Source organism: Apus apus, chromosome 11 (assembly GCF_020740795.1).
Source record: "Apus apus isolate bApuApu2 chromosome 11, bApuApu2.pri.cur, whole genome shotgun sequence".
NCBI lineage: Eukaryota > Metazoa > Chordata > Aves > Apodiformes > Apodidae > Apus > Apus apus.
Genome location: NC_067292.1, coordinates 13,821,985 through 13,848,820, shown reverse-complemented (window position 1 = coordinate 13,848,820; position 26,836 = coordinate 13,821,985). Strand labels below are relative to the sequence as shown.

The following is a 26,836-nucleotide window of genomic DNA, read 5'->3' as shown; positions in this document are numbered from 1 at the left end:
GAAATCTGCTTCAGCTGGAGGTTTTGCTCAATGCTGGATTTCTCCTTAATAAGCTGAAACATTCCAGGCCTGCCTTAGTTAGCGGTTGGGTGCAGTGGCTTTACTCGGGGGGTAGACATCTTAATGCTCATGTAATTATCATGTAATTATTTTGTAATGTGGGATCAAAATTTTGCATAGATGGCATTCTTTCACTGAACTTGAAAAATAAAAAAGTTGTGTTCATTAATGCAGTGGTTCAGTCATTTTGGTTTAAGAAGCAGGGCTCCCTCATCCCCCTCCCTCTCTCTTCGACACACAAATATTTTCAAACACTTTTAGAGACGGTGACTTCAAGATAAATAGAATTATTGAATTTAGATTTTGTTGAATATTTATCAGGTTTCTTGATGGTAATGCTGCCTTTTGACAGAAGTGTCAAGTGGGTTGCAATTATCATCAAAGCTGATAGGTACAAATAAGTGATGATCATGTCTGCTAACCCTGGGTGCAGAGGTTCATAAAGGGGGATTTTTGTTGAAATTTCTTTCTCTCTATGAATTTTCCTCTGTTACTGTTGAACTTTTGGAATCAAAGGTTTTAAAGACTTACAGACTTTGTCAGAGGATATTAAATGGATTATGGCCCCTCATGATAAATATTCCCGATGGAGTGATGGGGTATGTTCTAATGAACAGTGTGGAGCTGCCTCTTTGGACATGTGCTTTCTAAAGTCTAGAAATATGCTTGACCAGAGTATGCCCCTGTTTACAACTGCAGACAGCTTGTCTGCACAGATGAAAACGTTATCAGGTGGGTGCTGTAGCTCTTACTTCTGGAAATCACTGACAGCCTGGATCCAAGCCGAATCACAGGTTAAACCTGAGAAATTATAGAACATAATGAGAGCTGCTGGCTCTTGAGTTGCCAGATGTTTGTAGATCCGTGTGTGTCTTAAGGGGAACTGCCCGTTAAATGCCTTAGCTTTAATAGGAAAAGGGGACGGAAAAGAAGAGCACTATGACTCCATATGGTTCCCTCAGTGCAGCAGTAAATCCTTGTGTTAGTGGGGTGCAACTGTGAGGAAGTGCAGAGCTGTCTCTTGATGTTGCTTTTTCATAGTAAAAAAACCCATGGATGAGATGGGGAGGATATAGCTAATGTGAAATGGATGGCTTCCTTTGGGGTTATGGCTTGCGTTAACTCCTAGATGTGGCATTATGATAACAAAAATGTCTGACTTAACAGAACAACTGTTAAGAAAATTTCAGTTGGCCTTTTTTTCATGTGTCTGCTGAAATTATGATGTTTGAAAATGTTTGGTTTGGATTCACAAAAGAAGTTAATTTTCCTTATTCTGGGCTATTGAGCACCTGTTTCTGCCTGAAAGACTCAATATATCTTTTTCCAAAACGTTGTCTTAAGGAGTCCATGGGAAAAGTTAGTTTCTTAGTTTTTCTTTAGTAAATAGCTGCACTCTACTGTCCTACCCCTTCTCTGTAGTTTACTTACATGCTACTTAGTCATGAAGGGTTTGACAAAGATAAATACAGATAGTAAGAAGGAACACAATGATTTGTGCTGCTCCCAAGAGCTAATTTGGCTGGTGTGGATTATAAGGTGGACCTTGTCCTTCTGCCCTACTTAGAAGCAAAGTTTTCCCTATTATCATGGAGGAAAAACCTTCATGACTTGTACTCTCCCAGCAGAGGTCAGGTTAAGCTTCATACTGTAACAGAAGTAATAAGTAATTAAAAATAACAAGCGATTGTGATTAAAAAAAAATCAAAAGAAAACCTTCTCTTCCAAGGGGCCATGTGTTGGTAAAAGTGTTCCCCAGTTGAACCATATGTATGGGTGGAATGTGAGATCTCTTACATATAGTCACATTGGGAAGAGAATGTAATGATTTGTGACTCAACATATTATTGCCATGTTTCCTTTTGATCATGCCAGACATCCACAAGGCTCTCTCACATCCTTGTAGGAGAATGAATGTGGGTCTCTGCAAACTAAATATCTTCTGTTCAAAGTGCAAAGGCAAGTGGGTCCTTGATTTAAAAAATGCCAACTTCTACCAGGCATGTTTGTTGCCTTGGTCAGATGATAGAGCTGATGATTCTGTCCCCTCCCTTGCTGGAAGGTGGAAGAGAGTTACAAGTACTGTTTTGAGGGCTGTTTTGCAGAGTGTCTGGAAAATGTTTCATGTCAAAACTTTAATATTTTCCCTCTGTGGACAAAGAATGAGCTCAACTCAGTGTGTCCATTGGTCATGCTGAGAAGGCTAAGCATACCATCCATTCAAAAAGTCTGTACTTCTGCTTTGATTGGGATAGTTGAATTAGTCCTTTATTTTATGGAGGCTGCTTTATCTTTTGTGAAACAGGAAGTACATACAGTGTAGTGAGATGTATGAGAAATCATGGATAGTCTTTAACTTCAGCAGCTTAATGGAGCCCTTGCAACAGGGTTTTAGGCTGAGATTAGTACAAGAATACATACTGATACGTATTAGAAAGGGACGTCATGAGGCCTCACATGTGGGTCTGTTTGATGGCACTACTGACACTGACTTCTCTAAATATCTTGAATGTATGTGCTCCTATGGAGCACAGCTTTACAGAAGAGCAGGTCTTCTACAGACTATCAGAAACACTGATGACTGGATACTTTGTGGCACCACAAATACTGCTTGCCTCATCTGTCTCAACTGCTGAAGCAATCCCTGTGATCAGGTTGTGAGAGCAGCTTGTCTGTGACATCCTCAGCCATGCCACAAACCTGGTGTGAGCAGCACTGTTTTCAACTTGATCATTTCTTCATCCAGTGCGACTTCAGAAAGCTCATCTGTTGTATGGGAGAGGATGCAATTAGCAGCAATAGCAAGTGCCTAGCACTGACATGGGGTTTGCAGAGGTACTTGAGAAGTGCCTGAAGGGTGTTTATGTTCATGTTTCTATTTTCAGTAATCAACTCTTACTGATTTTTACAAGAAATCAAAAGTTCTTTTATAGGAAAGAAGTATGGAGATTTCTCTTTCATTGGTGAATTTTTAATTTCTATAAGTTGCTGCAACTTAGGAGCCTTGCTTTTTGTCCCCCAGTGCTTCAGCACAAATAGAAACAGGTCTTTGAATCAGTCTGGGTGGTGCCTCACATGGTACGTTTGCTGATATACTGTTTTTCTTCCTAAGCAATCTGTGGAACAACTTGCTGCTCCCTTCTTCCATGAAGAAGACCACCCATCTCAGTCACCTGCAAGCACAGGTGAACCCCAACACTGCTGAGATAGCATAAATATCTAAATAGCGTGCAGGCTGCAGTGACCTTCATGGTGGTGACCAGGGCATCCATATTGGGAGTTCAACTGTATACTGTTTGCAAGTCCTTTAATTTAACATTATCAGTAAAAATGTTTTTAATGGAATAGATACTCTCATGCAAGCAATAAATTCAGGCCCACAAACATACAGGTACAGATTTAGTTATTATTTAGTCTTTCTTATTTCAGAGAGGCTTTTGCAGTCTGCTGCACTGTGGTGCGTTAACCTCGGCCAGCTGCCAGATGCCCACCCAGCTGCTCTCTCACTCCCCCTCCTCAACAGAGCAGACAGAGAAAGTAAGATGAAAAAGCATATGAGTGGAGAGAAAGACAGGGAGATTGCTTAGGCAGTACTGTCATGGGCAAAACAGACTCAACTTGGGGAAAATGACCAGCACAGGGCAGCCCCTGACCTCTTCTCACAGAAGCCCTCCCCTGCAGCCCCCCTGCTACCAAAGCCTGGACACGTACACCAAATACATACACACATTTCCATCCTGTGCTGTGCAACATGGGCCCTGGCCAGCCTGACCCCTGGCCTTCAAGCAGATGTCTCCAACTTTTCTTGCCTGCTGTCAGGGTAAGTAGGTGATGGGCTCTCACCCGAATGTTGATTCTGAGCCTGGCTTGTGGAGGCTTTCTTTGATGTTTTATTTTGGCTTCTCGCCACGGGGTCCAATTTTTAAAGCACGGGGGTAACAACCAGATTATTATTATTATCCCTGTTTCAGATGTCACTGTTCTGCAGACATTGTGTTTCCTGTGCTGTTGCTGGGTAGTTAGCTAGCAAATTGTCCCCAAGAAGGACATGCCACCAGATGCAAGAGCCATTTCTGAGATGCTGGGAGGAATAAGACACAGACTGCAGAAAGCTGTCTGACTGCTCATATGTTAATGTTACAAAGTGTGGCTCCTTTTCACTGCCTCCTAAGTTATCCATCCCAGAGCACTATTAGGAAACAAGTACAATGCTCTTGGTGGGTCAATAAAAGCCTTTCTTGCTTTTGTTCTGGGTATCAAGTATTGTAAGTTAGCATGTCAGAGTGCAGGGCCATGTGTGCAGTGTAGTAAACTCTGTCTGAAATTAATACCTGCCTGGAGTTTTCTGTGAACTTAGGTAGGAAATTCAGCATTATCAATTATTCTAAGTATTTGTGCTTAACTCTTCAGAACCGTTCAGATTTATGGACTGCCCAATTTATTAATCTGAGCAAAAAGAAGATAAAAAAATATATCTGTTCCATTGAATATCATATCTTTTGGCACATCAGGAAGATGAAAAAAAAGTAATGAACACTTGCCTGGAATAGAAATCTTAAAAATATGATCATTTGATGTCGAAATAAGCTGGCAGAGCAACAAAGGTTGCCTATATTTAACATTCATAGCTAGATATAGCAGCTAACTCAGATGTCAAAAAATAAGACACTTTGCACAAAAGCTGGTTTTTATTAATTTTCTGACACTCTTCCTAATGCTACCCAAACCAGCATGTGTTGGTCTAATGGCCCTTCTGTATCTCTGTTTTTATATCTCTGTAGCTGTTCGGAATTTGGAAATTCTTGATTACCCTGTGTACTGTAACATTTTGAAATTACACATGAACATAATTGTATTTTGATGCCTCTGCTTTAAATGGCAGAAACACTGAATATAAAATGGAATATGGTAGCAGTTTGCTGACTTAAAAGGTGGCGTTTATTGTGATGCAGAAAGAGTTAATCCCAGACTTGTACCTCTGAGCTTAGTTTATTGAGTTTCTGGATACACGTGTTAATTTTCTCAGATGAGGGATAATGGATGTCACTTGAGAAAACAATACTGATTTGGGTTCTTTCATAGTTTGTGGGTTTATGTCCCACATGGTATAGAAGCAGGCTCTGGGAGATTGCCTGAAATATGCCTGGCCTCTCAGCTGCACTAAAAATAATTCCAGCTTCCAGTATTTCTAGAAGTGATTCTGAGATGCTGCAAACCTTATCAGCTCCTTGCTTAGGAAAAAGATTTTCTTCAGCTTTCAAACAGCAATAAGAGAATGATCTTCAGCTGTGAATGGTGTATTTCTAAAACACTCCTTTGTAACAACATATGTTTTGGAGGTTTTTTGTTTTGCTTTGTTGCTTTTGTTATGAAGTGTTCTTGGTTAGGTGACCTTCTGTCTTTGAGAGAAGCAGCTCACATTGGATTTTGGCAAAATTGGTTTGATAGTCCTTGCTTTACTAAGCATTAGCACCTAGATGACAGTAATTCACCCTCTAATACCCCCACAAAACCTATTTATGCAGAACTTGACATGATTTGTAGTCTCCGTAAAGGAGGAGCACAGGACTAAAGCAGCGCCTAGAATTAATTTTTTGACCTCCATTTCAGTTACTGGTTGAAGCATTAGCCTCTTCAGACAACTGAGCAGTTCTTCTTATAACCTGGCACTTAGCACCTCATAACAGAGTTGCACTATCAATTCAGTGGCATTTCATGTGTCTCCCTCATAAAGTGAAGGGGGAAAAATTGCAAGGGAAATTGCTGCCCGGCATCAGAGCGTTTAAGGGTGCCAGTAAAACTGATATTAGTGATAGTAGTCTAATTTAAGCCAACACAATCAGAACCTTTTAATTAATATTGGTTTTCTATTGTCCATTTTAGCTGTAACGTGTTGCCAGTAAATGCCAACAAGCATCCTGAGGTCAGAGTACTTGTTTGAGATTTGTGATCAGCAATACATACAGGTTCAGAGGTGTTTTTTATTTATTTGTTTGAAGAGAGAAAAAAATGCCAGCAACTAATAGTTTTGAGAGACATTTTTTGCCAAAAGCTGTTTTAGGAAAATATGTGAATGGAAGATTTTGTTTTCATGAACTCAGATAACATCTGCCTTAGTATGGTATATGGTAAGGATCATTAATGTTCAGAGTATATAATCAGGTGTTCTCTAATGCACTTTTGATGAGCTTTAATGATGCTTGCTGTAGTGTTTTTTCATCTTTTCTCTCCCTTCCTTTTTTTTTCTCTGTGTTTGTGATAATGACTTAACCCAGGTGGTAGCCTCTCTCCAAAAAGTACCCAAGGGAAATATTATTCCCTAGTACCAGCAAACATCACAGATAGTTCACTGTGGTAGTTTCCCCAGTAGAGAAGATCTTGGCTCTCCCCTTGGATCTCTGGACCTGCTCCCCACTTGCAGTCTAATAATTTGGCTTTGTGAGGGGATAGAGAAATGGCAGAAAGAAGCAAGATGAGAAATGTAAGTGAAGGAGAATGACAGAACTGAGTAATGCATAGTGACTTTTAAAATTAGTGATTTCTGTTAGAAAATAACTTGTCGTAAAATAAGATTCTGGAAGTGTTGGGATCATTTGGAGATTTATAGTAAGAAGCAGTTCAAAATGGCAAGGTTGAGTACATGCAAGGATAGAGATTTTTCTCTTTGGGTATTTTGGGTTAGAGTTTGGTTGTAGTTCATGCTAGAAAGTACTTCAGTTTCTTGGAAGTAACTGATATTTGTTCTCAGTATGTGTCTTTTATAGCTCTCTTAATCTGCACTGTCAGTCAGGAAACTTATGTTAAAAGCCATAGTCTCGTGGTCCTTTTTATGCCATCCAGTTGCAGAGAAAAGCAAGCTTTAAAGTAAGCATCACAGATATATTTGTATCTTCATTGAGATGCCATATGAAAGAGCAAAAGTGAAAATACAGGCAACAGTGAAAGAAAAACATTACAAATGCCTTCAACTGAGCAAGTTCTTTGTAGCAGTGAGTTTGCAAAGTGTCAGATATCACTCACTGTGTGCCATTAAGATTTACTGGCAGTAGCCAGCGCCTGCACCACAGCAAGGGTAAATCATGTCAGTTGTTTAGAAGACGGCCTCTTGTAAGTTCATCCAGGTTTACAGGCACATGGGAAGAAGGGGGTTCTTTGTTTTCTTATTTTTTCCAAATCTCTACTTCGTTGTTCATAGAAGTATTCAAAAGTAAAGTTCCTGGGAAGAAAATTATGCTGTTAGAGCAGCTTTTGGCTACTCTATATTGAAAGCTATACTTTGCAAATGTAATCTGTTCACAGCAAATGGTGTACAACGGGAGAGGCATCATGTTGCATACAATGTTTTCCATTTTCTGTGAAAAAGCTTTGTTTAAATAATTTTGTTCCCTCCCCATTATAATGTCTTTTCCCTGGCAGCAGCTGGATGTGTGGCCCTGTTGCCCCAGAGCTGGGCATGTGGAGTTGTTTCACAGCACAGGGTGCTCTAGTGGGAAGACTCAAGCACAGCTTCCCCGATTTTCTTTGAGGTTGTTTCTACTTTCTGAAAACACTTTGTACCATCTCTTAATCTGTCCACTTCTGCTCCTTTTAGGCTGCAGCAGCCCCCTAATTTTCTCCACAGATGGGGCAAGACTGGAAGGACACAGTGCAAGTCTCCTAAAATGGAAATGAAAAAGCTAAGTGATATCTGGCCCCAAACTGTTTTAGATTTCTCTTGGGAAAAAAAAAAAAAAAAGGCTTTTTAGTGGTCTTTTGCTTCTGGGAGTATGGTTTCCCTCCCCAGTGAGATGCATTTTGTGTCAGCTGTTTCTATATTAAAAAAAGTCTCCTGAAATAACCGCTCTTGGCTTGTCAGCATCTGGCAGTCCTCCTGAAGCAGGCTACACCAAGGCCCTGCGTGAAGGACCTCACCCTATCTCTCCCCCGTGGAGAGGGGGGTGCCCGGCCTGGCCGGGGTCATAGGTGGGGCAGCCCAAATGGATTATACTGCAGTTGCTTCTGATGTGCCTGGCCTGTGCATGCTCACCCCGATTCAATTTCTGTTCTTGTCAGTCCATTAAACCTCCCAAAGTGATTTTTTTCTCCCCAGAGAATCAAGGGAGAGGGGGTGGAAAGGTAAAAAGAGAAAGAAGGAGGAAAACCAAGAAGGGCTGGTGGGGGGAGAGGGTGAACCAAAAACGAGTAAAACAGAGCTGCTGAATCCCGTAGCCAAGTATTACATTATAGACTCCCAGTTTGGATATAAACAAAGTGTTTCCTGAGATCAGAACTGCATCCAAAAGTTAGAAAAATTGTTTTCCAGAGCTGCAACAGCCATGCTCTGTCCTGCCTCAGGAGCCAGAGAAGGCAGCTTACCCCTTGCACCCCTCTTCTTACCGCCTCACAACCCTCTTCTTACCCCCCAGCCCTGTCTGCACACCCGCACATTCATCAGCCCCTGGTTTGCACTGCAAGCAGCTGATGGGATTGTTTTGAGGAGCTGCATATGTTTCATAGTTGGATCCTTGGTTGATTTCTGCTGCTTGGAGCAGGCAGTTGGCTGCCCTGAGTCCTGCAGAAATTATGCCTCTTGCTGCTGCCATGTCCTCCTTGTCCTTGGGCCAGGCCCATTGCTGTTGCCATGACCACTGTGGCTGGAAGAGCCCAGCCCTTCACACTGGGACAGGCACCATTTTCTGCCACCCACCTTGTCTCAACTGCCTGCATTCATTTACCAAACAACTGGGCCAATTTCCGTCATCTTCTCAGAGCACTCTGTTGGCTTTCTATGCATCTCGATGGCCTTGATTTAGTGTGGCCCAGTGTGACCAGGCAGCTTTGTTGATATGTAGTTTGACATTGCTACAATGATTGAGTTTTTCAGGCTGGCACCTTGTGACAGTCACTACTCCATGGTGGCTTCCCCTAACGTCCCTTCAAAGGGGCTGGGGACACAGCAGGCAAAGCTGGGTCTTTTGGCAGGCTTTAGGTCAGCGAGGTTCTCAGTTTTGAGGAGTCTGTGTCTCTTAAAATATCATTCAGCTAAATGAGAAGTGTTTTCTAACAAAATGAAAAACACCATGCCAAAAGAGCATGGATGTTGTCACCAAAGTTAATAAAAGTAAGGAAATTAATACTTATAGTTGACCTCCAATACCTAGGCACAGTGGGGTGTAGCAAGGAAGTAGTTAGGAAGGCACCATGGTGAGCCTTAGTGGTGAATTACCTTCTTTTTATTAACTTTCTGACAACCTCAGTGAATTTCCTTTCTTTTTATGAAGTGATTAAAAAAGCTAATCAGATCATGTAATTAAAATACATAATTACACAATCTCAGAGTTTTCCATAATTACTGTACATGGTAAATATTGTTACCTGATAACACTTTGCACAAAAATTGTGACAGGAATTTGTGTAGGATGGTTAGGAGGTGTCTGCTTTCTGCTGTTTGCAATGGAAGCTTTTCTAATTATACTAGATAGATATTTTAAAATTGAGAATGTAGCAAAACTTTAAAATAATGACTAATTTGTCTTTCTTTTTTAATGCTTTTGTACTTGTCAAGCAGCTGGTATGTGTTGACACGGTGTGTTTCTGTGCATTTATAATTGCTCTTTCCTTTGTGCTCACACGTCTGCTTTGTATTTTGTTAGGTACCACCCACTGCAAAATGGGTGTTTTGATACAAAGCAACACAATAAGAAAAAAATCAGATTAGATCCAGTATCTTAATTCCAGCCAAAGAGCTGAAACAAGATGAAGTCATTCTTAAGCCTGTGTACAGAGACTTCAGGGTAGACATGATCTTGCAAACTTCCTGATGTCCAGTAGTGAGGGGTGTGGGGGCTATGGTTATGTCCATAGGAAATCCAGATATACAAATATACATATATAAATAATGGGAAAATTGTTAAAAAATTGCTCATTTGTCAATATTTATCTAATTTTTGCAAGCGTGAGATGGGTTAAAGATCCTATTTCAGACAGCAGTCCAAGTTACCTAAAGATAATTAAAAAAGAAAATAAAGTTGATTGTATCTAGAGTACCTTGTTCTGTCTATCCTACGAGTGACAGCAGAGTTGCTTGCTCTGTGGTTCTGTGTGGGCAGGGAGGTTCAGCTGTGAATCTGGGAAAGGAGCACGACAAAACCAACTGGATTCTGGGGAGGGGGCAGGGTTTTTTGGTGTTTAGGACAGTAGTGTTTTTGTAGGCGAAGCTGGTCTGAACTTTGAAACTCTTTGTGTTGTTTATGAAAACAATATTTTTTTTTCATTTTCCCCCAAAATTTAAATTGACCACTCAGTTATTACAGGCTTATTGACAACATTCTTGCTTTAGACAGCCAGGGTGCGAGCTTGTGTTGCGTAAGGTCACTGTTTTGCGTCTCTATGATAGTGAAGATGGGATGCAGTCTCTTCCAGGTATCTGCCAGTTGCATATCAGTAGCAGGTTTTTGGTAACTCTTCTCTGCCACACTGTACCTGCTGTTTCTAGGCATGTGAAGACACCCCACACCAAAGATCTAGGTGCAGATTCAAAAAATGTTAACATCTTGAGAAAAACAACAACAAAGTTATTAATTTATCTGGGGTGGGAAGTCAGGGCTCATGTTTCGAGCCATTAATTGAGTGGAGATGGTTTCTTCAACAGGTCTGGTTCTGGAGGTGCATGTGTGTCTACCAAACCTCTGATGCCTGATTTCCTTGAGAGTTTGTTTGTTTGGTTTGGGGTTTTTCTGTTATTTTGTGGCTTGCTGTTACTGTTTTGTTTTTTTTACCATTTACATGGCCCCACTCCAAACACCTGCCTCCGGCTTCCACCCACTTTTTAATTCAGTGAAGTCCTGTATAGAGAGCCGAATGCTTCCTATACCTGTCATATCAACATGCATTTTTCTAGGGTAAGTTCAATCTCTCTCTCCCCACTGCCTCCTCATTCCTTTTACTGAGTTGTTTTGTCTTTTAACATTCCTAGATACTTTTTTTTTTAAGTATAGCCAGTCCTCATTGTGTGGGCAGATCTAGAGAGAAAGCTGTTGACTGTAGCTTTTCCCTTTATTTCATTTACTTCTCTGATATGAATGCCAGTGTCAGTGTGAGACTGCTCTCAAATGGAAGGAGTGCTGTTTGGGAGAGACAGTGGGGAGAAAGATTCTTATTTGCAAGTGCCTAGATGCTTGCTGTCCCTCCTTCTCTTCAGGGATAAATTGAGATGATTCAGTGTACGCTCCAACACTAATTCCCATCCCAGGTAAACAAATAATGGTGCCTTGCACCTTTCCTCATTATAAATTCACTCTCTCATGTATCTTTGGCCAAGGTACAGTGACAGTTACTAACTGGAATAAATGGTACAATTCACATTTATGGGAGGAAAAAAACCAACCACCCACATGGAGTCAGAAGGAAGTGTACGTTGCTGGTTAAACTAGAGCTATCTGAATACAGACAGTCAGCACCTAAGACTGTATTAAACAATGCAGCGGAAGAGACCTTTGCTGTTAGGGAACTTTAAGGAAGTCCTGTTGCAGTGTGTGGGCAGAGGGTGGTACCTGCAGCTGTGCCTGGAAGTGCAGCCGTGCCTGGAGGGCAGGTTTCTGCTGGGCTCTGCGGGTCCCTTGGCAGATGCACAGCAGGGCTGGAGGGGCTGTCGTCTCCTGGTTGGATTTGATCTGGCTCCCCAGCTGCGCTCTCCCAGCCTGCCTGCCTGCACTGATGAGCATCCTCCCTACGGGAGGCTTTCTCCAGAGCGTGGTCGGGGCTGGCTGACATCTTGAAAAGCCCCTAAAGAATGTAGAGAGGCTCAAAAAGTCTCTGTGCAGACTCAGAGTGTAGGAGATGGGGCATCGCATGGGCTGATCTCACTACCTGGTTCCTGCAGGAGAAGGCTGTCTGGTGTGCCATGACCTTGCAGAGTGGGCACTGCTGGGGTCATTCCCTACAGCCTGCATGGGTGCTTGGTAGTCAGGCAGGGATCCCTCCTTGGAATGCACCAACACGGGCACAAGCCCTGGGAAGACAGACCTTAGCTGTTGCAGCAGCTTTTCTTTTGAAAACCTAGGAGTACAGTGTCATGATTTGTCACTGGGCCCTTCAGTCAAAAGGGCAAAGATGTGCTGGGTGAAGATAGCAGCTTTCCACGGATGATTTTGTTGTGTGGTGTGTGCAAGTCCTCAGATCACAGATGCTGGGTCACTGCTGGTTAAACTTCAAAGGTCTCTCATGTGGCATGTTTGTTGTAGAGGGACACTTATGTGCTGAGAAAGATTCTTGCTGGGTGGCAAACACTTTTGTTTGCTTGCTTGTTTTAAAAGTAATTTCTTATTTAAAGTGATGAGTACTGTTAGTGGAAAAGAAATAGCATTACCATACAGCATGGAATACACATCTCTCCTAGAAAAGCCATGCTGTTTGGCTTTCATCTCGCACAGGACAAAATCTGTAGTTATTTTCTTTTTAAACCTTTCAGTTATTTCTGTCAGGCGTTAGTAGGTGGAATACTTCCTTCCCACCTCTGTTTAATGCATTCCCTTGAGGCCAGACACCAACATGGTGCAGATTTGTGACCAGTGTCAGGGATGTGCTTCATATTCAGCAGTGTGCTTTTACATTTGTGGGTGTTCTTTTTTAATTTTAAATGAACTGTTTAAAAAAAAAAAAAAAGTTCATGGACAAACCCAGAGTCTTAACTAATTGTACTTTGCCATAATACATACTGTCCCCAAGGAATGGGAGATTTGCTTAACTGGATCACACCCTGTCCCCAGGCTTGGGTCAGGTGGAGCTGGGGGCTTCATTAGCCCCAGGGACACTCACTGGGGTCACCAGGGCACACAAACCCCTCCAAAATCGGGTGAGTGAAGTGTCGAGCTACACTCACTAGACTTGCAGTAGCTGGGATGTTCCTAAGTGCAGCTTCATTTCCATTCGCAGTGTTTTCATGAAATCTCGACTGAATTTGTGAAAGAGAGAAGGAATACATGCATCTTTCTGAAAATACCTCTGTGTGGAACTGACTATATTTCGTATTTATGTAATTTGAGTTTTCAAAAGTGTTGAGCAACTGCTGTTCCTGTTGATTTCGATGGGATTGATGTGAATACACAACATATTTGGAAGTCTGACCAATATTGCATATGCATAGCTATAAAACAGGTTACTTGATACTGTCTGTCACATGTAATTTATTGGTTTTTCTTCCCTTGTTCTTTGAAGGCAGTAAAAAATCTGGATGTTGCTGGTTTTTACTGTTTGTTTATTGCTGAGTAATTTCAGCCAACATGTGTTTTTCAGCATTAGGTCTATTCATCATGAACGTCAACCCATTAAGTTTGTAAATGCGTCACAGTTTTCCCACCTAGATCAAAATGAGAGTCTGGAACAGCCTACTCTTTCTAACTTAACAAGCTGGTTTTATTTTCCCCTGCAACTTGCTCTAATAATATGACCAGCTTTAAATTCCTCAGGCCGGAAAGCTTGGCAGTAAAGTTCTGTGCAGGACTGAGCTTTGAAACATGAGGTTTTTCTGAGGTTTGAAACATGGCAATTGCCATCTCTTCCACTGAGCACTGATGGAAAATACTCGTTTAGGAGGAATAGTCTGTTCTTGGAAAAGTAAAGACAGGGACTGCAAACCTGTTTTCCTAGATGCATTGCATCAGTTGAGATCTCATAATAGAGCCATCCTGGTAATCCAGTCACTTTTGATGACCCTAATTTGTAGACACAGAACGTTTGGGACTCCAGTACCAGTTCTCTCCCTTCTTAGTGTTTTTTTTGGCTCAGAGTTGATACATGGCTGAAAAGTTGAAACAGCTCTGCAGAGATAGAAACACCACTCTCATGTTGTCTATCTGCTCAGAAGCAAATATGCATTTGTCTTAGCAGTAACTGCAGCTTCATTGGAGAGGTCTTGGCAAAACTCTTTGTCTTAGTTTGCTGCTGCCCCAGTTCTAAAGGCACTTGCTCTTCCAGATTGCTGCCCACTTGATTGTGCACAATTTGAATATCCTGTGGGAAAGTGCTGCCTGTCCTTGTCAGTGCTGGCTTCCAGGGCTCCCTGCTTACCATGCAGGATATGATCCCTAAATGAATTTTATGAATGAGCTAAATGGATTGTAATTGATGACTTAACTTGAAAGTACAATTCAGGAACATGAAAATGAGCATAGTAAAGCCTTAAATTAAATCACACTGATCTAGTCAGTTCATGTAGCAGTCTGTCTCTCTCTAATTTTGGCTTCTGTACTCATTTAGTTTCCCCAGACAGCAGCTAGTCTTTGTTTCTGATGCTCTTGTATGGGTATGAACTGAGGAAAAGAGACTGAGCCGAGTCTGACCACACGTGCCTGAGGGTACTCAGCTAAACAGCCTGAGAACAGGTGCCTGCTGTATTTGAGAGCTAACCAAACAAACAGGAGGGAGGAAATAATAAATCTAGGAAATTAATTTTGTGCATTTTGTCCCACCAGAAAGATCCTTCCGCTGGCTACATCTCCCCAAGTGGCTCAGAGTCTCAATGCCTAGGTCTGTGCTGCGTAGGGAGCGCCCTCCCTGCTGACAGCAACAAACAATGAGGAAGGGAAAACATCTTTACGTACAGATGAGAAAAGGAATTTCCTTGCATGTATTTCAGAGACCTTTATGGAGTCTGGATTCTCTTCTGCTGCTCTGGGCTGGATCTTTGGCTCTGCAAAGGGGGCAGTGCAGGGGCCGGGGGTGGCCCCCATCCAGCTGTGATGAGGGCACACTCTGCAAATCTACCACAGGGTCAGCTCAAAATGTGGCAACTGCCCCACTTGTATCCTTAGGTTTAGATAAAAAATGAAGCCAGTGAAGCTTTTAACCACTGTGTGTTGTCTCTTTGTTTTGTGTAATCAAGTGTTGAAATAATGATAAATGTTGACATCAAGTAGCAAGAAGTGCAGAATTTAATTATGTGAGTGTAAGGCCAATAGGGTCATATTAAGTTTGTGCTCTGACTAACATAATCTGAAGAAATATTACAAATAATTAGCATAAATATTACAATTTATTATAACTAATTTTATAAGTAATTATCATACGTGGCAATTATTCTACTAGGGTTATTTTCCTAGGGTCCTTGCCATTCCTTATGTTTGAAAGTTGTATCTGTCATAGCTGAAACTCTAATTTTATAGTGTTCTTAGCATGACTGTTGCATCCATGATGTGTACGTGTGACCTCTCACAGTTTTCTTCTTTCACATGTCTTACAACGTGACATCTTGCTAATGGTCTGTAGGTATCAAAGCAGGCAAGAGTGGCACAGGACCCTCTAGGTAGCAGGGTAAACATGAGAAGCAAGCTGTTAATATCTTTCTGTTAATTCATTGATGATTTTGCTGGTATCATATTCTAATCTTTCTTAGAAAAGACTGTATGTACATTTGAACATTTCTGAAGAGCAAATTGCTAAGAAAAATACATGTATAATCCTAACATTTTGGTAGAAATAGGGTGAGTTATTATTGATTCACAGAGCACGACAAAACATCACTGCATGAATTAGCAAACAGCTGTTTCTAATTTGAGTTTAGAACTGTACACAGAGGAACTTGTTTTAGTGTTCACTCCTTTCATTTATAATGAATTTTAATCACCGCTACAGGTGAGAAAAATGTAGAAACAAGCTTGTATCTTGTGGAAGAAACAAAGGAGAGACAGATGCTAACAGATTTACAGTCTGTGATAAAAGGAATGTTTTGGTACACTTTACATGTAATTAGAGTGCAGCTGTTTTCAGTCCCAAGTCCATGATGCACAGAAGAATATAGTATCTGCTGCTTTTCCAAAGGGAGTAAAGAAAAACAGTGATTCAACTCTGAAAGCATTTAGTTTATTCCTAGATCTAACATAAAACTTTCTCCTCCACCCCTTATGATGCCATTTATTGAAGTGTGAAATAACTTATTTAATGATATGTTAATTTTTGTTACCAGCAAAATGCAGACTGTTTTAGCGTAAGAAAAAATCATGTTAAAAATAACTGTCTGATTTTACAATCTGTGTGGAATTACATATCACTCTATCAATGGTCATTACTGAGTCTTGATATCTCTGCTAATGGGAGACAAGGGCTCAGGCATGTGTTACTCTAGTTTAACAAGTATTTGTATATCAACTAAGGTTCAATGGACATCTTTGTGTGTGCTTTTAACTTGCAGCATTAAAAAGACTAATTAGAAGTATCTTTGATCACAACAGAAAGGTTTAAACAAAGACAGCAAGGTTTAAACTGTCTATGTGTAACAGTTTAACTGCAGCAGACATCCCAGCAAGTTTTATGTTTGAAATTCTGCACTACATCTTGTGCTGATTTTGTATTCTAAGTACCAAGTTACTCTCTGCATGAGAAGAAAAATTAGATTATATATACTTTCCATTGAGCCAGACGTCTGTCTTTCTTTTTAAAAAACTTCACTTAGAAATGAATTGCAGTGCAAAGCTCAGAAGTTGGAAAAAGTGCCACTAACTGTTGGTAATTTAGTCCAACAAAAATGTTTACCACATAAGCATATAATTAGGTATAACTGCATTTTTCTCGAGTCTCAGATAATAATGAAAGCACTGCCTGTGGTGCCGCTTATATTAGCACCTCTTAGTTTTTTATCCAATTTTAGGTTTGCTTTGAACATTAATTTTTTTTCTATGTATAAATTTAAAAAATGACATAGTGCCTTAAAATAAAAAAACTGTGGAGACTTTTATGGAGATGCTAACATTGCTGAAGTTGAAGCTGCCTTTGGAGCAGCCTTAACTTCCCAGGGACCCTCCTTAGTGGCTAAGGGTGGGTTGATCAGTTGCATGATTTTTTGGTAGGGATACCTATGACTAAGTTGTGGAAATCTTTTTCCCGTTGTTTAGTGAAGTGTGTTTTAGTGTGCATTAATGCTGGATTTCAGTCACAGCCCACCAGTTCCAATGCTGTTCAGAGATAGGTGCAGTGTCAGCAGAAAAAGGCTTTCATTGCCTCAGGAGCTGCTCATTCTCAGTCCACTTTTGCCGTCTGTGACACAATGAACAAAAATGTACAGTGAAGCTAATATATGCATAAAAGATAGACTTTGGGATATTCATTATGTTTTTTATTATTTACTTTTTCATAATGGCGTGGGAAATGTGCAGAAAAATGAAGCTAAACGCTCCAGCAAAAATTTAAGTAAAAAGTTGCCACAGTACACTGAAAATATTGAAACCTAAAACATTTGCTATGTAAACTTGATTTGTGTTATTTCCCACCAGCCCTGCAGTGTAAATGAGCAGCATATGCTGTGTGAGGTTCTTACTATAATCCATTGTAATGATCTATCCTTGGCTTTAATACATGGTGCAGCAATGCAAAATTTGCTGTAACTAGTACTGAAGATTTCTCAGGCCTCAACCTCTGTGTTGTATTCTCATAGTTAAACATCTGTGATAATAATAATTATTAAAAATTGATAGCATTTCTATCAGGCCTTCCATCTGAGCATGTCTCTGGGTTTCACAGCTATACAGAAGTAAGCCCTACAATTTGCCCTTGAGGAGCAGATGGCTTTTTTGTGTTATGGAGATGAGGAAGTGAAACACAGTTCAGAAGCATGTCTTAGGATGCTAAGCTGGTATTCAAAAGTAACTTACTTTTTGATTGCTAGAATTCTATCAAGTCTTAATAGCCTAAAATGATTTGAGTTCTTTCAGCATTTTTAACTTGTGTCTGATGGAGAGGCTTGGAGAGAACCAGGAGCCTGAACTTAAACAGCAATCCTTTCCTAAAAATTGCTGTTTTGTTTTGTTGTCAATTTAACTATTTCTCGTGTAGTAGCTGTGTACTAGCTCTGTGCTAGAGTAAGAAACCTGATAGAATAAGAGCACCTTCCAAATCTAACCTCCTAGGTTTCCTGTCCTGTATGGAGATGCCTTCTGGGCTCAGGAATGGAATCTTGAAATTATCTCTTCAGTCAAACCCTGGATATTTTGTGATGTCCGGGCAGGTTGTGTGGCCTCTTCTGAGCCCTGTGGTGCTCAATCTCTGCTGCTGTTTGCACCCTAACCAGCTGGAATAAACTGGCCTCCCATACTGCCATGGCCACATGCCAGCAGGCCTGCCACATGGGGGGACACATGGACGCCCTGTGGAAGAGCCCCCTGAACCCTCCATGTGAATGGAAACAGGGCTGAGAGGTTTTCCACTGGAAAGGAGCCCAGTGATACTCCACATGGGTAAACAAGAAGGTTTAGGCAAGGATGAACTTTGGGTCTGGGTCAGCAAATGGGGTCTTTGTCCTTACTTTTTGTTCTTAAGAGAAAAAGCAGCCAGCTGTGGGGGAGCCCAGGTTTGTGCAGCCCCTGCACACCCCCCCAGGGCTGGGGCCACATGGGTGACCGGGCAGCCGAGCAAGCCTGTCCCTCTGCAACTGCTTCAAATGCAGCTCAGTGAGGTGGGAGCATAATGTTTCCAGCTAGCTGTGAGCAGGGATGGAGGAAAGTGTTTGCACGGACTGTGAAATTGTGTCTGGTTGATTTTATTGCTATTAGCAAAATAACTCTGAAATAATAAATACATCAACGTCATCGGTGTATGCTGAGACGGCAGTGCTGGTTGCTCCTGGCAATCTGTGATGTGCTGTATGTCTCCTTTCTAAGAGATACCACATTTTTTTTAGACTTCATTTTATTGTTTTAGCTTCACGAGTATATTTCTGAGCTTGGCTTCTGTTATCTAGAAGATAAACAGAGAATGCAGTATGATTTATACTAGAGTTTGGCCAAATTGCTCTTATTAGAAGAAAAAATACATTTATTGAATGCATTGAGGCTGGAATTAGCTCCTCAGTGATGATGATAAATGTTTCCAGCCCTTTAAACATGCTGAACATTAAGTTGCTAAATTACTGTACCACTTTGAGATTGATTATCAAGTTTGGCCCTTTAAGCTTTATGACCCGCACATATATCCTGAGGACTACTAACATCCTGAAGCTTCCTTAATGCTCTTTTTTTCCTAATTAAACTTTTTATTGAATTTTCTTACCCTTTTAATACTTGTTTTGATTCTCTTATGCACAAATGACAAAAGCCTTGCACCAGCCATGTGATTCTCTATTTTAGAACAGTCCCACTTTGCAGGATTAGCCATTTTTAATGACTTTAATCTCCTTTTTGAAAGTGATTTTTCTCATTCTGTTACATTCCTTTGATTGCATTAATGTAGAATTATTATTCTAACCATCATTGCCAGACATTTCACACCACATCTAAAATATATCTTCCTACTAAAATATTACTCTGGTAAAATACCTTAGAATTTCTTTCTCAGTTCATAGTAGGGCTTTTCTTCAATTTAATATGGCAAGTTAAAATTAATAGGGCTATTTTTCATTCCATAAAGAGATTAATGATAATGAGTTTTCCTTAATTTCTTCAGGTTAGGCCTTTAGTAATTTAGTATCTTATTTGTATGGAAGTCAAGGTAGGTTTTTTTCTGGGTCTTAAATTTTCCTAATTCTTTTTAAATTGTACAAGTATTAGAAAACAGTGCAATGAACAGCACCTAGAGGTTAAGCATTAAAATTGGTGACAGGTCTAAATCAAGCTAACAAAAGGAGACAATCTTTGCTTTCAACTGTCATTATAAATGCTTCCATTTTTAGTACAAACCTAGGTTCCCAATCTGAGAAAAGCTGTATTCTTAAATCTCAATTATATTAGCACAGCAACGTCTTTGTGCATCACTCACAAGGTAATACCAGCTTGCTTTCATTTTGTTTTCTGAATAGCCCAGTATGTTTGAAGAGCAGCAGCTGGAGGGCAACGGGCTGTATTTGAATGTTAGAATGCATTTTGAGGTAAATCAGTTCGTTGCAGAGGAAAAGAGACCATCTCAAAGATTTCTTCAATTTGCATGGTGGGCCAATGTAGTAGTTGGCATAAGCATCTATAGATGCAACAAAGTTGAAGCAGTTGGCCCAGCCTGTGTTAGCACTGGATTTGGCCCATTGCATCTGCAGTTTCAAAGCTGAACAATGAAGCTTTATTCACTGGAGCCGTTTTAAGGGCTCCAGGATCTTCCTGGTGCAGTCCTTCCTCCATGTGCCACTGCCTGGCACAAGCCATGAGGAGTCTGTCTGCAAAAGGGGAGATATTCAAAACGCATCTACTTTTATAATATTTTCTCCAAAGTGGACATTTTAAATTATTTTAGTTACAGTTAGCAAGCCTGAGCAGTGAGTAACACAACGGTGGTGTGCTTTTTTCCCTGTTGTTGTTTTTCTTCATTTTTCCCCCGGCAGGCAGCAGTAGCAGTAGCAAACGCAACATGTGCTGCCCTAGTTCAGGCCCAGCATCCCCCTCTTGCTCCCCTTTGTCTCCTTTCCCCTGGAGGAGCCCAGCTGGCGAGGGGAGGGAATTAGCCAGCCCTGAGCTACCGGCACCTCCCCGGGGCCCCTAATCCAGGCGCTGGCAGCCGGCTGCCTCCTTCCCTGCGCCGGCCCGTGGCCCAGGTCCATGGGGAGCGAGCCCCGGATGTGGCTGGCAGCAGAGATGGGGGGGACAGGGGTCCCCGGGGGAAGTGCAAAGCTGCGCCAACAGCCGGGCGGGTGGTGGAGGAGGCTTCAGTTTGGAACAGGAGGCTTTGTTGCAGCCGCAGAGAGAAACCGGTTCACGTCTGGGGGAATAAAGCCTGAGGAAAGTTTGTTAAAATTAAGGGCTCATGGCCTGTGTTTTAGGTTCGGGCTCAGTTAGACTTGCAGGAGTTTGTTGAGCACAAAGACCTCGAGCATCTTAGAAGCGTGGGTGCTTGCTGAGAGCCAGGGTGTATTTCGGGAGTGGGAGGAAGCGCTTTCTGAGCGTCCGGTGTCTCTGCAGCAGGAGGTTTAGTTGAACAGGGGAGTGGAGCTCCCTGGGGAGTGTGGGGCGAGGGGAAGGTGCCCAACCCGTGCATCCCAGAAAACAGTCAGCCCTGTTGTGGTGGAAAAACTGGTGTGTTTGGTTTCGTTTGTCCAAGCTGGCTCCACTTTCTCTTTTCCTGGGATGAAAAGGAAGGTCTTTGCCAAAGAAACGGTGCCACAGGAGCTAGCCTCTTACAGTGGTGATATCCTCATTAGCCGAGCCTTTCTTTGAGAGCTGCTCCGCCGTACATGTGCTCCTCTCTGCCTGGTGACTGCAGTTGGCAGGCACGAGGAGTGCGCGTGTGGCAGCCGACACGCACAGTTGGGGTTTTTTTTATTGGTTTGTTTTAGTAAGAGCTGAAGTAGGAACATTAAATGTTTTATAAGGACAACATATCTGGAGAACAGGTTCCTTTTTTGAATCTCCAAATGTATATGTGGTCAGCACCTTCCCTTATTTACATGCATTTTATTTTTGCTTCATTCCATGGTTCAGTTTTATCTCAGACTAGTGACAATTTTTGCTTTACTGAACATCTCTGCATTTATTAGAATTAGGATATTTGAACTCGCTCTCTTCTGTTTCTTGTTAACAATTCTGTTTATGAAAGCTGCCAACATTTTATGTATTTTTCCTAAAATGACTGTTTTGCTGCTGGAGCTAGTGCTGTGTTTCTTTACGGTAATATCAAATTATAAAATATTTTCCAAAGCCTCATATTGAGCAAAGGAAATACTTATTAAAACAGATGCTGGGCCGTTGTTGGTTTATCCTGAAGTTACAGAATCACAGTTGATTGTTTTGTGGTGTCTTGAGATCTCCAATGGTGATTTTCTGGGCTCTTTTAATTTGTTTGGTTTTGTACCAGGCAGGCAACATTACCTTTCATACAAATGAGTGTCGTAATGGTGCAGGTCTCTTCTCTGATTTTGTTTGAGCTGTCTCAAATCTGATGCTTTTATTTTCCCTAGATGTTTGACTCTGCTTTTGAGCAGTCTTTCATTCTGTTACAGTTTTGAGGCAGAACTGAAGGATTTTGTTTAATGGAGACATTACTTAAAATCATCTTAATGTAGCATTTAAAAAGACCCACAAAATCACAGGTGATCACTTAACTCTGTAGCTTTTTCTCAATGTTTGTTTTGCTTCATTGCACATTGTGTTTTGCTTTCTTTATTCATTGTTTATTGCTTTACAGTACAGTGAGCAGGTGTTAAACCTGCTAAAGAAAAATGTTTTTTATTAATACTATATGTTGGCTTATTTGTGAATTATGTGTACAAATAGATTTTTATTTCTCATTCTCAAACCTCCTTTGAAATTCAAGAGAGATTTTTTTTTTGTTCTTTTTTTAAATTATTATTATTTTTTTTCTTATGCTGTAGTAGCAGAAGCCCATAGTGTTGTTGAGAGCTTTGTCCTTATTTCACAGATGCACTGGGAATTGTTTTTAATCTCCTTTCTGCTTTCCCATTACAGATGGTGATGACGACCCACAACTCTCCTGGGTGGCTTCATCTCCCTCCAGCAAAGATGTTGCATCACCCACTCAGATGATAGGAGATGGGTGTGATCTTGGCATCGGGGAGGAGGAAGGGGGGACTGGCCTGCCGTATCCCTGTCAGTTCTGTGATAAGTCCTTCATTCGCCTGAGCTACCTTAAAAGGCACGAGCAGATCCACAGTGACAAACTACCTTTCAAATGCACCTACTGTAGCCGGCTTTTTAAGCACAAGAGGAGTAGGGATCGCCACATAAAGCTTCACACAGGGGATAAAAAGTACCATTGCCATGAATGCGAGGCTGCGTTTTCTCGCAGCGACCACCTCAAAATCCACCTGAAAACCCACAGCTCCAGCAAACCATTCAAGTGTACTGTGTGTAAGCGTGGGTTTTCATCTACCAGCTCGTTGCAGAGTCACATGCAAGCTCATAAAAAGAACAAGGAACATATGGCAAAGAACGAGAAAGAGGTGAAGAAGGATGATTTTATGTGTGATTACTGTGAAGAGACATTCAGTCAGACCGAAGATTTGGAGAAGCACGTAATGACGCGCCACCCACAGCTTTCTGAGAAGGCAGATTTGCAGTGTATTCATTGCCCTGAAGTATTTGCAGACGAAAACTCGCTGCTCTCACACATTCATCAAGCCCATGCCAACAAAAAACACAAGTGCCCTATGTGCCCAGAGCAGTTTTCTTCAGTGGAGGAAGTCTATTGCCACTTGGACAGCCACAGACAACCTGACTCCAGTAATCACAGCATCAGCCCTGACCCGGTCTTGGGGAGCGTGGCATCCATGAGCAGCGCAACGCCCGACTCCAGCGCGTCAGTGGAAAGAGGTTCCACCCCAGATTCGACCTTAAAGCCTTTGAGAGGACAAAAGAAAATAAGGTCTGTGGACAGAGAGGAAGGCCAGAACTGGTCTAAAGTTACTTACAGCTGCCCGTACTGCTCGAAGCGTGATTTCAACAGCCTTGCTGTTCTGGAGATCCACCTGAAGACCATTCATGCAGACAAACCTCAGCAAAGCCACACGTGCCAGATCTGCCTTGATTCCATGCCTACACTGTACAACTTGAATGAACATGTGAGAAAGGTGCACAAAAACCATGCCTATCCCATGATGCAATTTAGCAACATTTCTGCCTTTCATTGTAACTACTGCCCAGAGATGTTTGCAGATATCAATAGCTTACAAGAACACATCCGTATTACTCACTGTGGCCCAAATGCTACCCCTCAAGATGGCAACAATGCTTTCTTCTGTAATCAGTGCTCCATGGGCTTTCTGACCGAAGCAACCTTGACTGAGCATATTCAGCAGACTCACTGCAATGTAGGAAATTCAAAATTGGATTCCCCTGTCATTCAGCCAACACAGTCTTTTATGGAAGTTTATTCATGTCCTTATTGCACAAACTCCCCCATTTTTGGCTCCATCCTGAAGCTTACAAAGCATATTAAAGAAAACCACAAGAACATTCCTCTGGCACACAATAAGAAGTCAAAAGCAGAGCAGAGTCCAGTTTCTTCTGATGTTGAAGTCTCTTCCCCTAAAAGGCAACGGCTTTCTGCTAGCGTAAACTCGGTGTCTAATGGTGAATACCCGTGCAATCAGTGTGATCTAAAGTTCTCAAATTTTGAAAGTTTTCAAACACATTTAAAGTTGCATTTGGAGTTGCTGTTGAGGAAACAGTCTTGCCCTCAGTGTAAAGAAGACTTTGATTCCCAGGAGTCTCTTCTGCAACATCTCACCGTACATTACATGACAACTTCAACTCATTATGTATGTGAGAGCTGCGACAAACAGTTTTCTTCGGTGGATGATTTGCAGAAGCATTTGTTGGACATGCATACTTTTGTGCTGTATCACTGCACCCTGTGCCAAGAAGTTTTTGATTCCAAGGTATCTATCCAAGTGCATCTGGCAGTCAAGCATAGCAATGAAAAGAAGATGTATCGCTGCACAGCCTGTAACTGGGATTTCAGGAAGGAGGTGGATCTCCAGATCCATGTGAAGCATAGTCACCTGGGGAATCCGTCGAAGTCTCACAAATGTATCTTCTGTGGTGAGACCTTTAGCACAGAGGTAGAACTGCAGTGCCACATCACAACTCACAGCAAAAAATACAACTGCAAGTTCTGTAGCAAAGCTTTTCATGCCATCATCTTGCTTGAAAAGCACTTGCGGGAAAAACACTGTGTTTTTGATGCTAGTGCTGAAAATGGTACAGCTAATGGCATGACCCCAACAAATAAGAAGACAGAAGGGGCAGATATCCAGAACATGTTAATGAAGAATCCAGATACTTCCAACAGTCACGAAGCCAGCGAGGATGATGTAGATGCTTCTGAGCCCATGTATGGCTGTGACATTTGTGGGGCTGCCTACACTATGGAGGTCCTCTTGCAGAACCATCGTTTGAGAGATCATAACATCAGGCCTGGGGAGGATGACTGTTCTAGGAAGAAAGCAGAATTCATCAAAGGTAGCCACAAGTGTAATATCTGCTCAAGGACCTTTTTCTCAGAAAATGGCCTCAGAGAGCACATGCAGACCCATCGAGGCCCAGCTAAGCACTACATGTGCCCCATCTGTGGGGAACGTTTCCCATCACTCCTGACCCTCACAGAGCACAAAGTCACTCACAGCAAGAGTTTGGATACAGGGACATGTCGGATCTGCAAAATGCCACTGCAGAGCGAGGAGGAATTTATCGAGCACTGCCAGATGCATCCAGATCTCAGAAACTCCCTCACTGGGTTTCGTTGTGTTGTCTGCATGCAGACGGTCACCTCTACCCTTGAGCTGAAAATTCATGGGACGTTTCATATGCAGAAATTGGCAGGAAACTCTGCAACCTCATCGCCCAACGGCCAGGCCTTGCAAAAACTCTACAAGTGTGCATTGTGCTTGAAGGAGTTCCGGAATAAGCAGGACTTGGTAAAGTTGGATGTGAACGGCCTTCCCTACGGCCTGTGTGCTGGATGCATGACCAGGAGCACCAATGGACAGTCTTCAGGCTTGACTCCACAGGAGGTGAACGAGAGACCATGTGGCAGTCTGAGGTGTCCAGAGTGTAGTGTCAAATTTGAAAGTGCTGAAGACCTAGAGAGCCACATTCAGGTAGACCATCGAGACCTGACACCTGAAACTAGTGGTCAAAGGAAAGGTACCCAGACGTCCCCTGTTCCCAGGGTAAGTACAGCTGGACTTTAAAATGTTTGAGGCATAAAATGTAGACTTTTAATGTGACTGAGAATTGATCTGATGTTATTTTTTTAAAACGGTCACTTTATAAATTACTTGTGCTACTAAAAAAACCAACAGAACAGGAAGAAAGGTTTAGTAACACCTTAGACATATTTAGATATTGCTCAGCATTGCAGGCACCTTGATTCCTAGTGGCAGCACATCAGATTTTTTATCATGCCCTAGATTTACCAACAGAGAGCTGAGACACTTGATTGGTGGGGACTGAGTTTGTCCATGAATTCTGGTGCTACTGAACTGGCAGATCTGGAAAAGTTGGGGCATTTCCACAAACAACAAAAAAAAAAGAAAGATGCTGAGTACCCAAAGCAAAAAAACCTGATATCATACTCAAGTGAGATTATTTATTAACAGGGGACTAAACACAAGCAGAAGGATAAAGGAGCTTTTGAGGAAAAATGTAGTGAATTCCATCCTACTCCCCAGATTCTCACAGAAACTAAATTTCTGTGCTAAAGACCTTGTCCTTATGGATGTCTGTCAGAGTGAAAATTGTGAGGCTACTTGGATGTCTGTGTGTGTGTGTGTATTTATGATTTTAAAAGTTATTCTAAAAGGATCAGCTTCATGGCTCTACTGTTAGATCAGTAGTTTTCGTAGCAAATCTGGAAGTTGTTGTCTAACGCAGGTTACATGAGAGTATATTCTCTGCTAATGTTTGCAGATAGCCTGCTTTCCCATTTCTTAGCTTACAAGATAGTTGGGAACATGCAGATCCAACTAAGGTTTCAGAAGCCTACTCAGGAGATTAATACCATTTGCAGTTTATAGTCTTTCAAAATTATTTGTTGATGTTTTGGTTCAAGAATGGGCCAAGTCATTCCTTCCTCTGTCAGGAACAGATGGAATGAGAAGTAGATTTTGGAAATCTTCTCAGGAGACCAACAGCAGACACATCTGAGTATTGATATCATCTGACATTTTTAATTAAACATGATGGGGTGAGATTTTCAAAAGTATCTAAGGAAATTAGGCACCCAACTCCTAATGAATAATTCCAGCCTTAGATGCCTGTTTATGTCAATCTGCTAATTAAAGCACCCACAAACACATCTTACCGCCTTAAAAGAACCTGAAAATACCATTCAACTACAATACCAGAGGCTAGTAAGTAAGACAAGAAGACCC

General features: G+C 41.6%; 1 protein-coding gene across 4 annotated transcripts in view; it reads left to right on the top strand.

The window, feature by feature from the left end:
- Positions 1 to 26,836, top strand: part of ZNF423 (zinc finger protein 423) — a 920,137-nt gene that overhangs the window by 108,008 nt on the left and 785,293 nt on the right. For all 4 annotated transcript variants that reach the window (XR_007890535.1, XR_007890534.1, XM_051629048.1 and 1 more), the window contains one exon: positions 22,410 to 25,633. Coding sequence is in view for 2 of the 4 variants with exons in the window: in XM_051629048.1 (XP_051485008.1) it covers positions 22,410 to 25,633 (3,224 nt within the window). In the remaining 2 variants the exon portion in view is untranslated. The remainder of the gene's footprint in view (positions 1 to 22,409; positions 25,634 to 26,836) is intronic.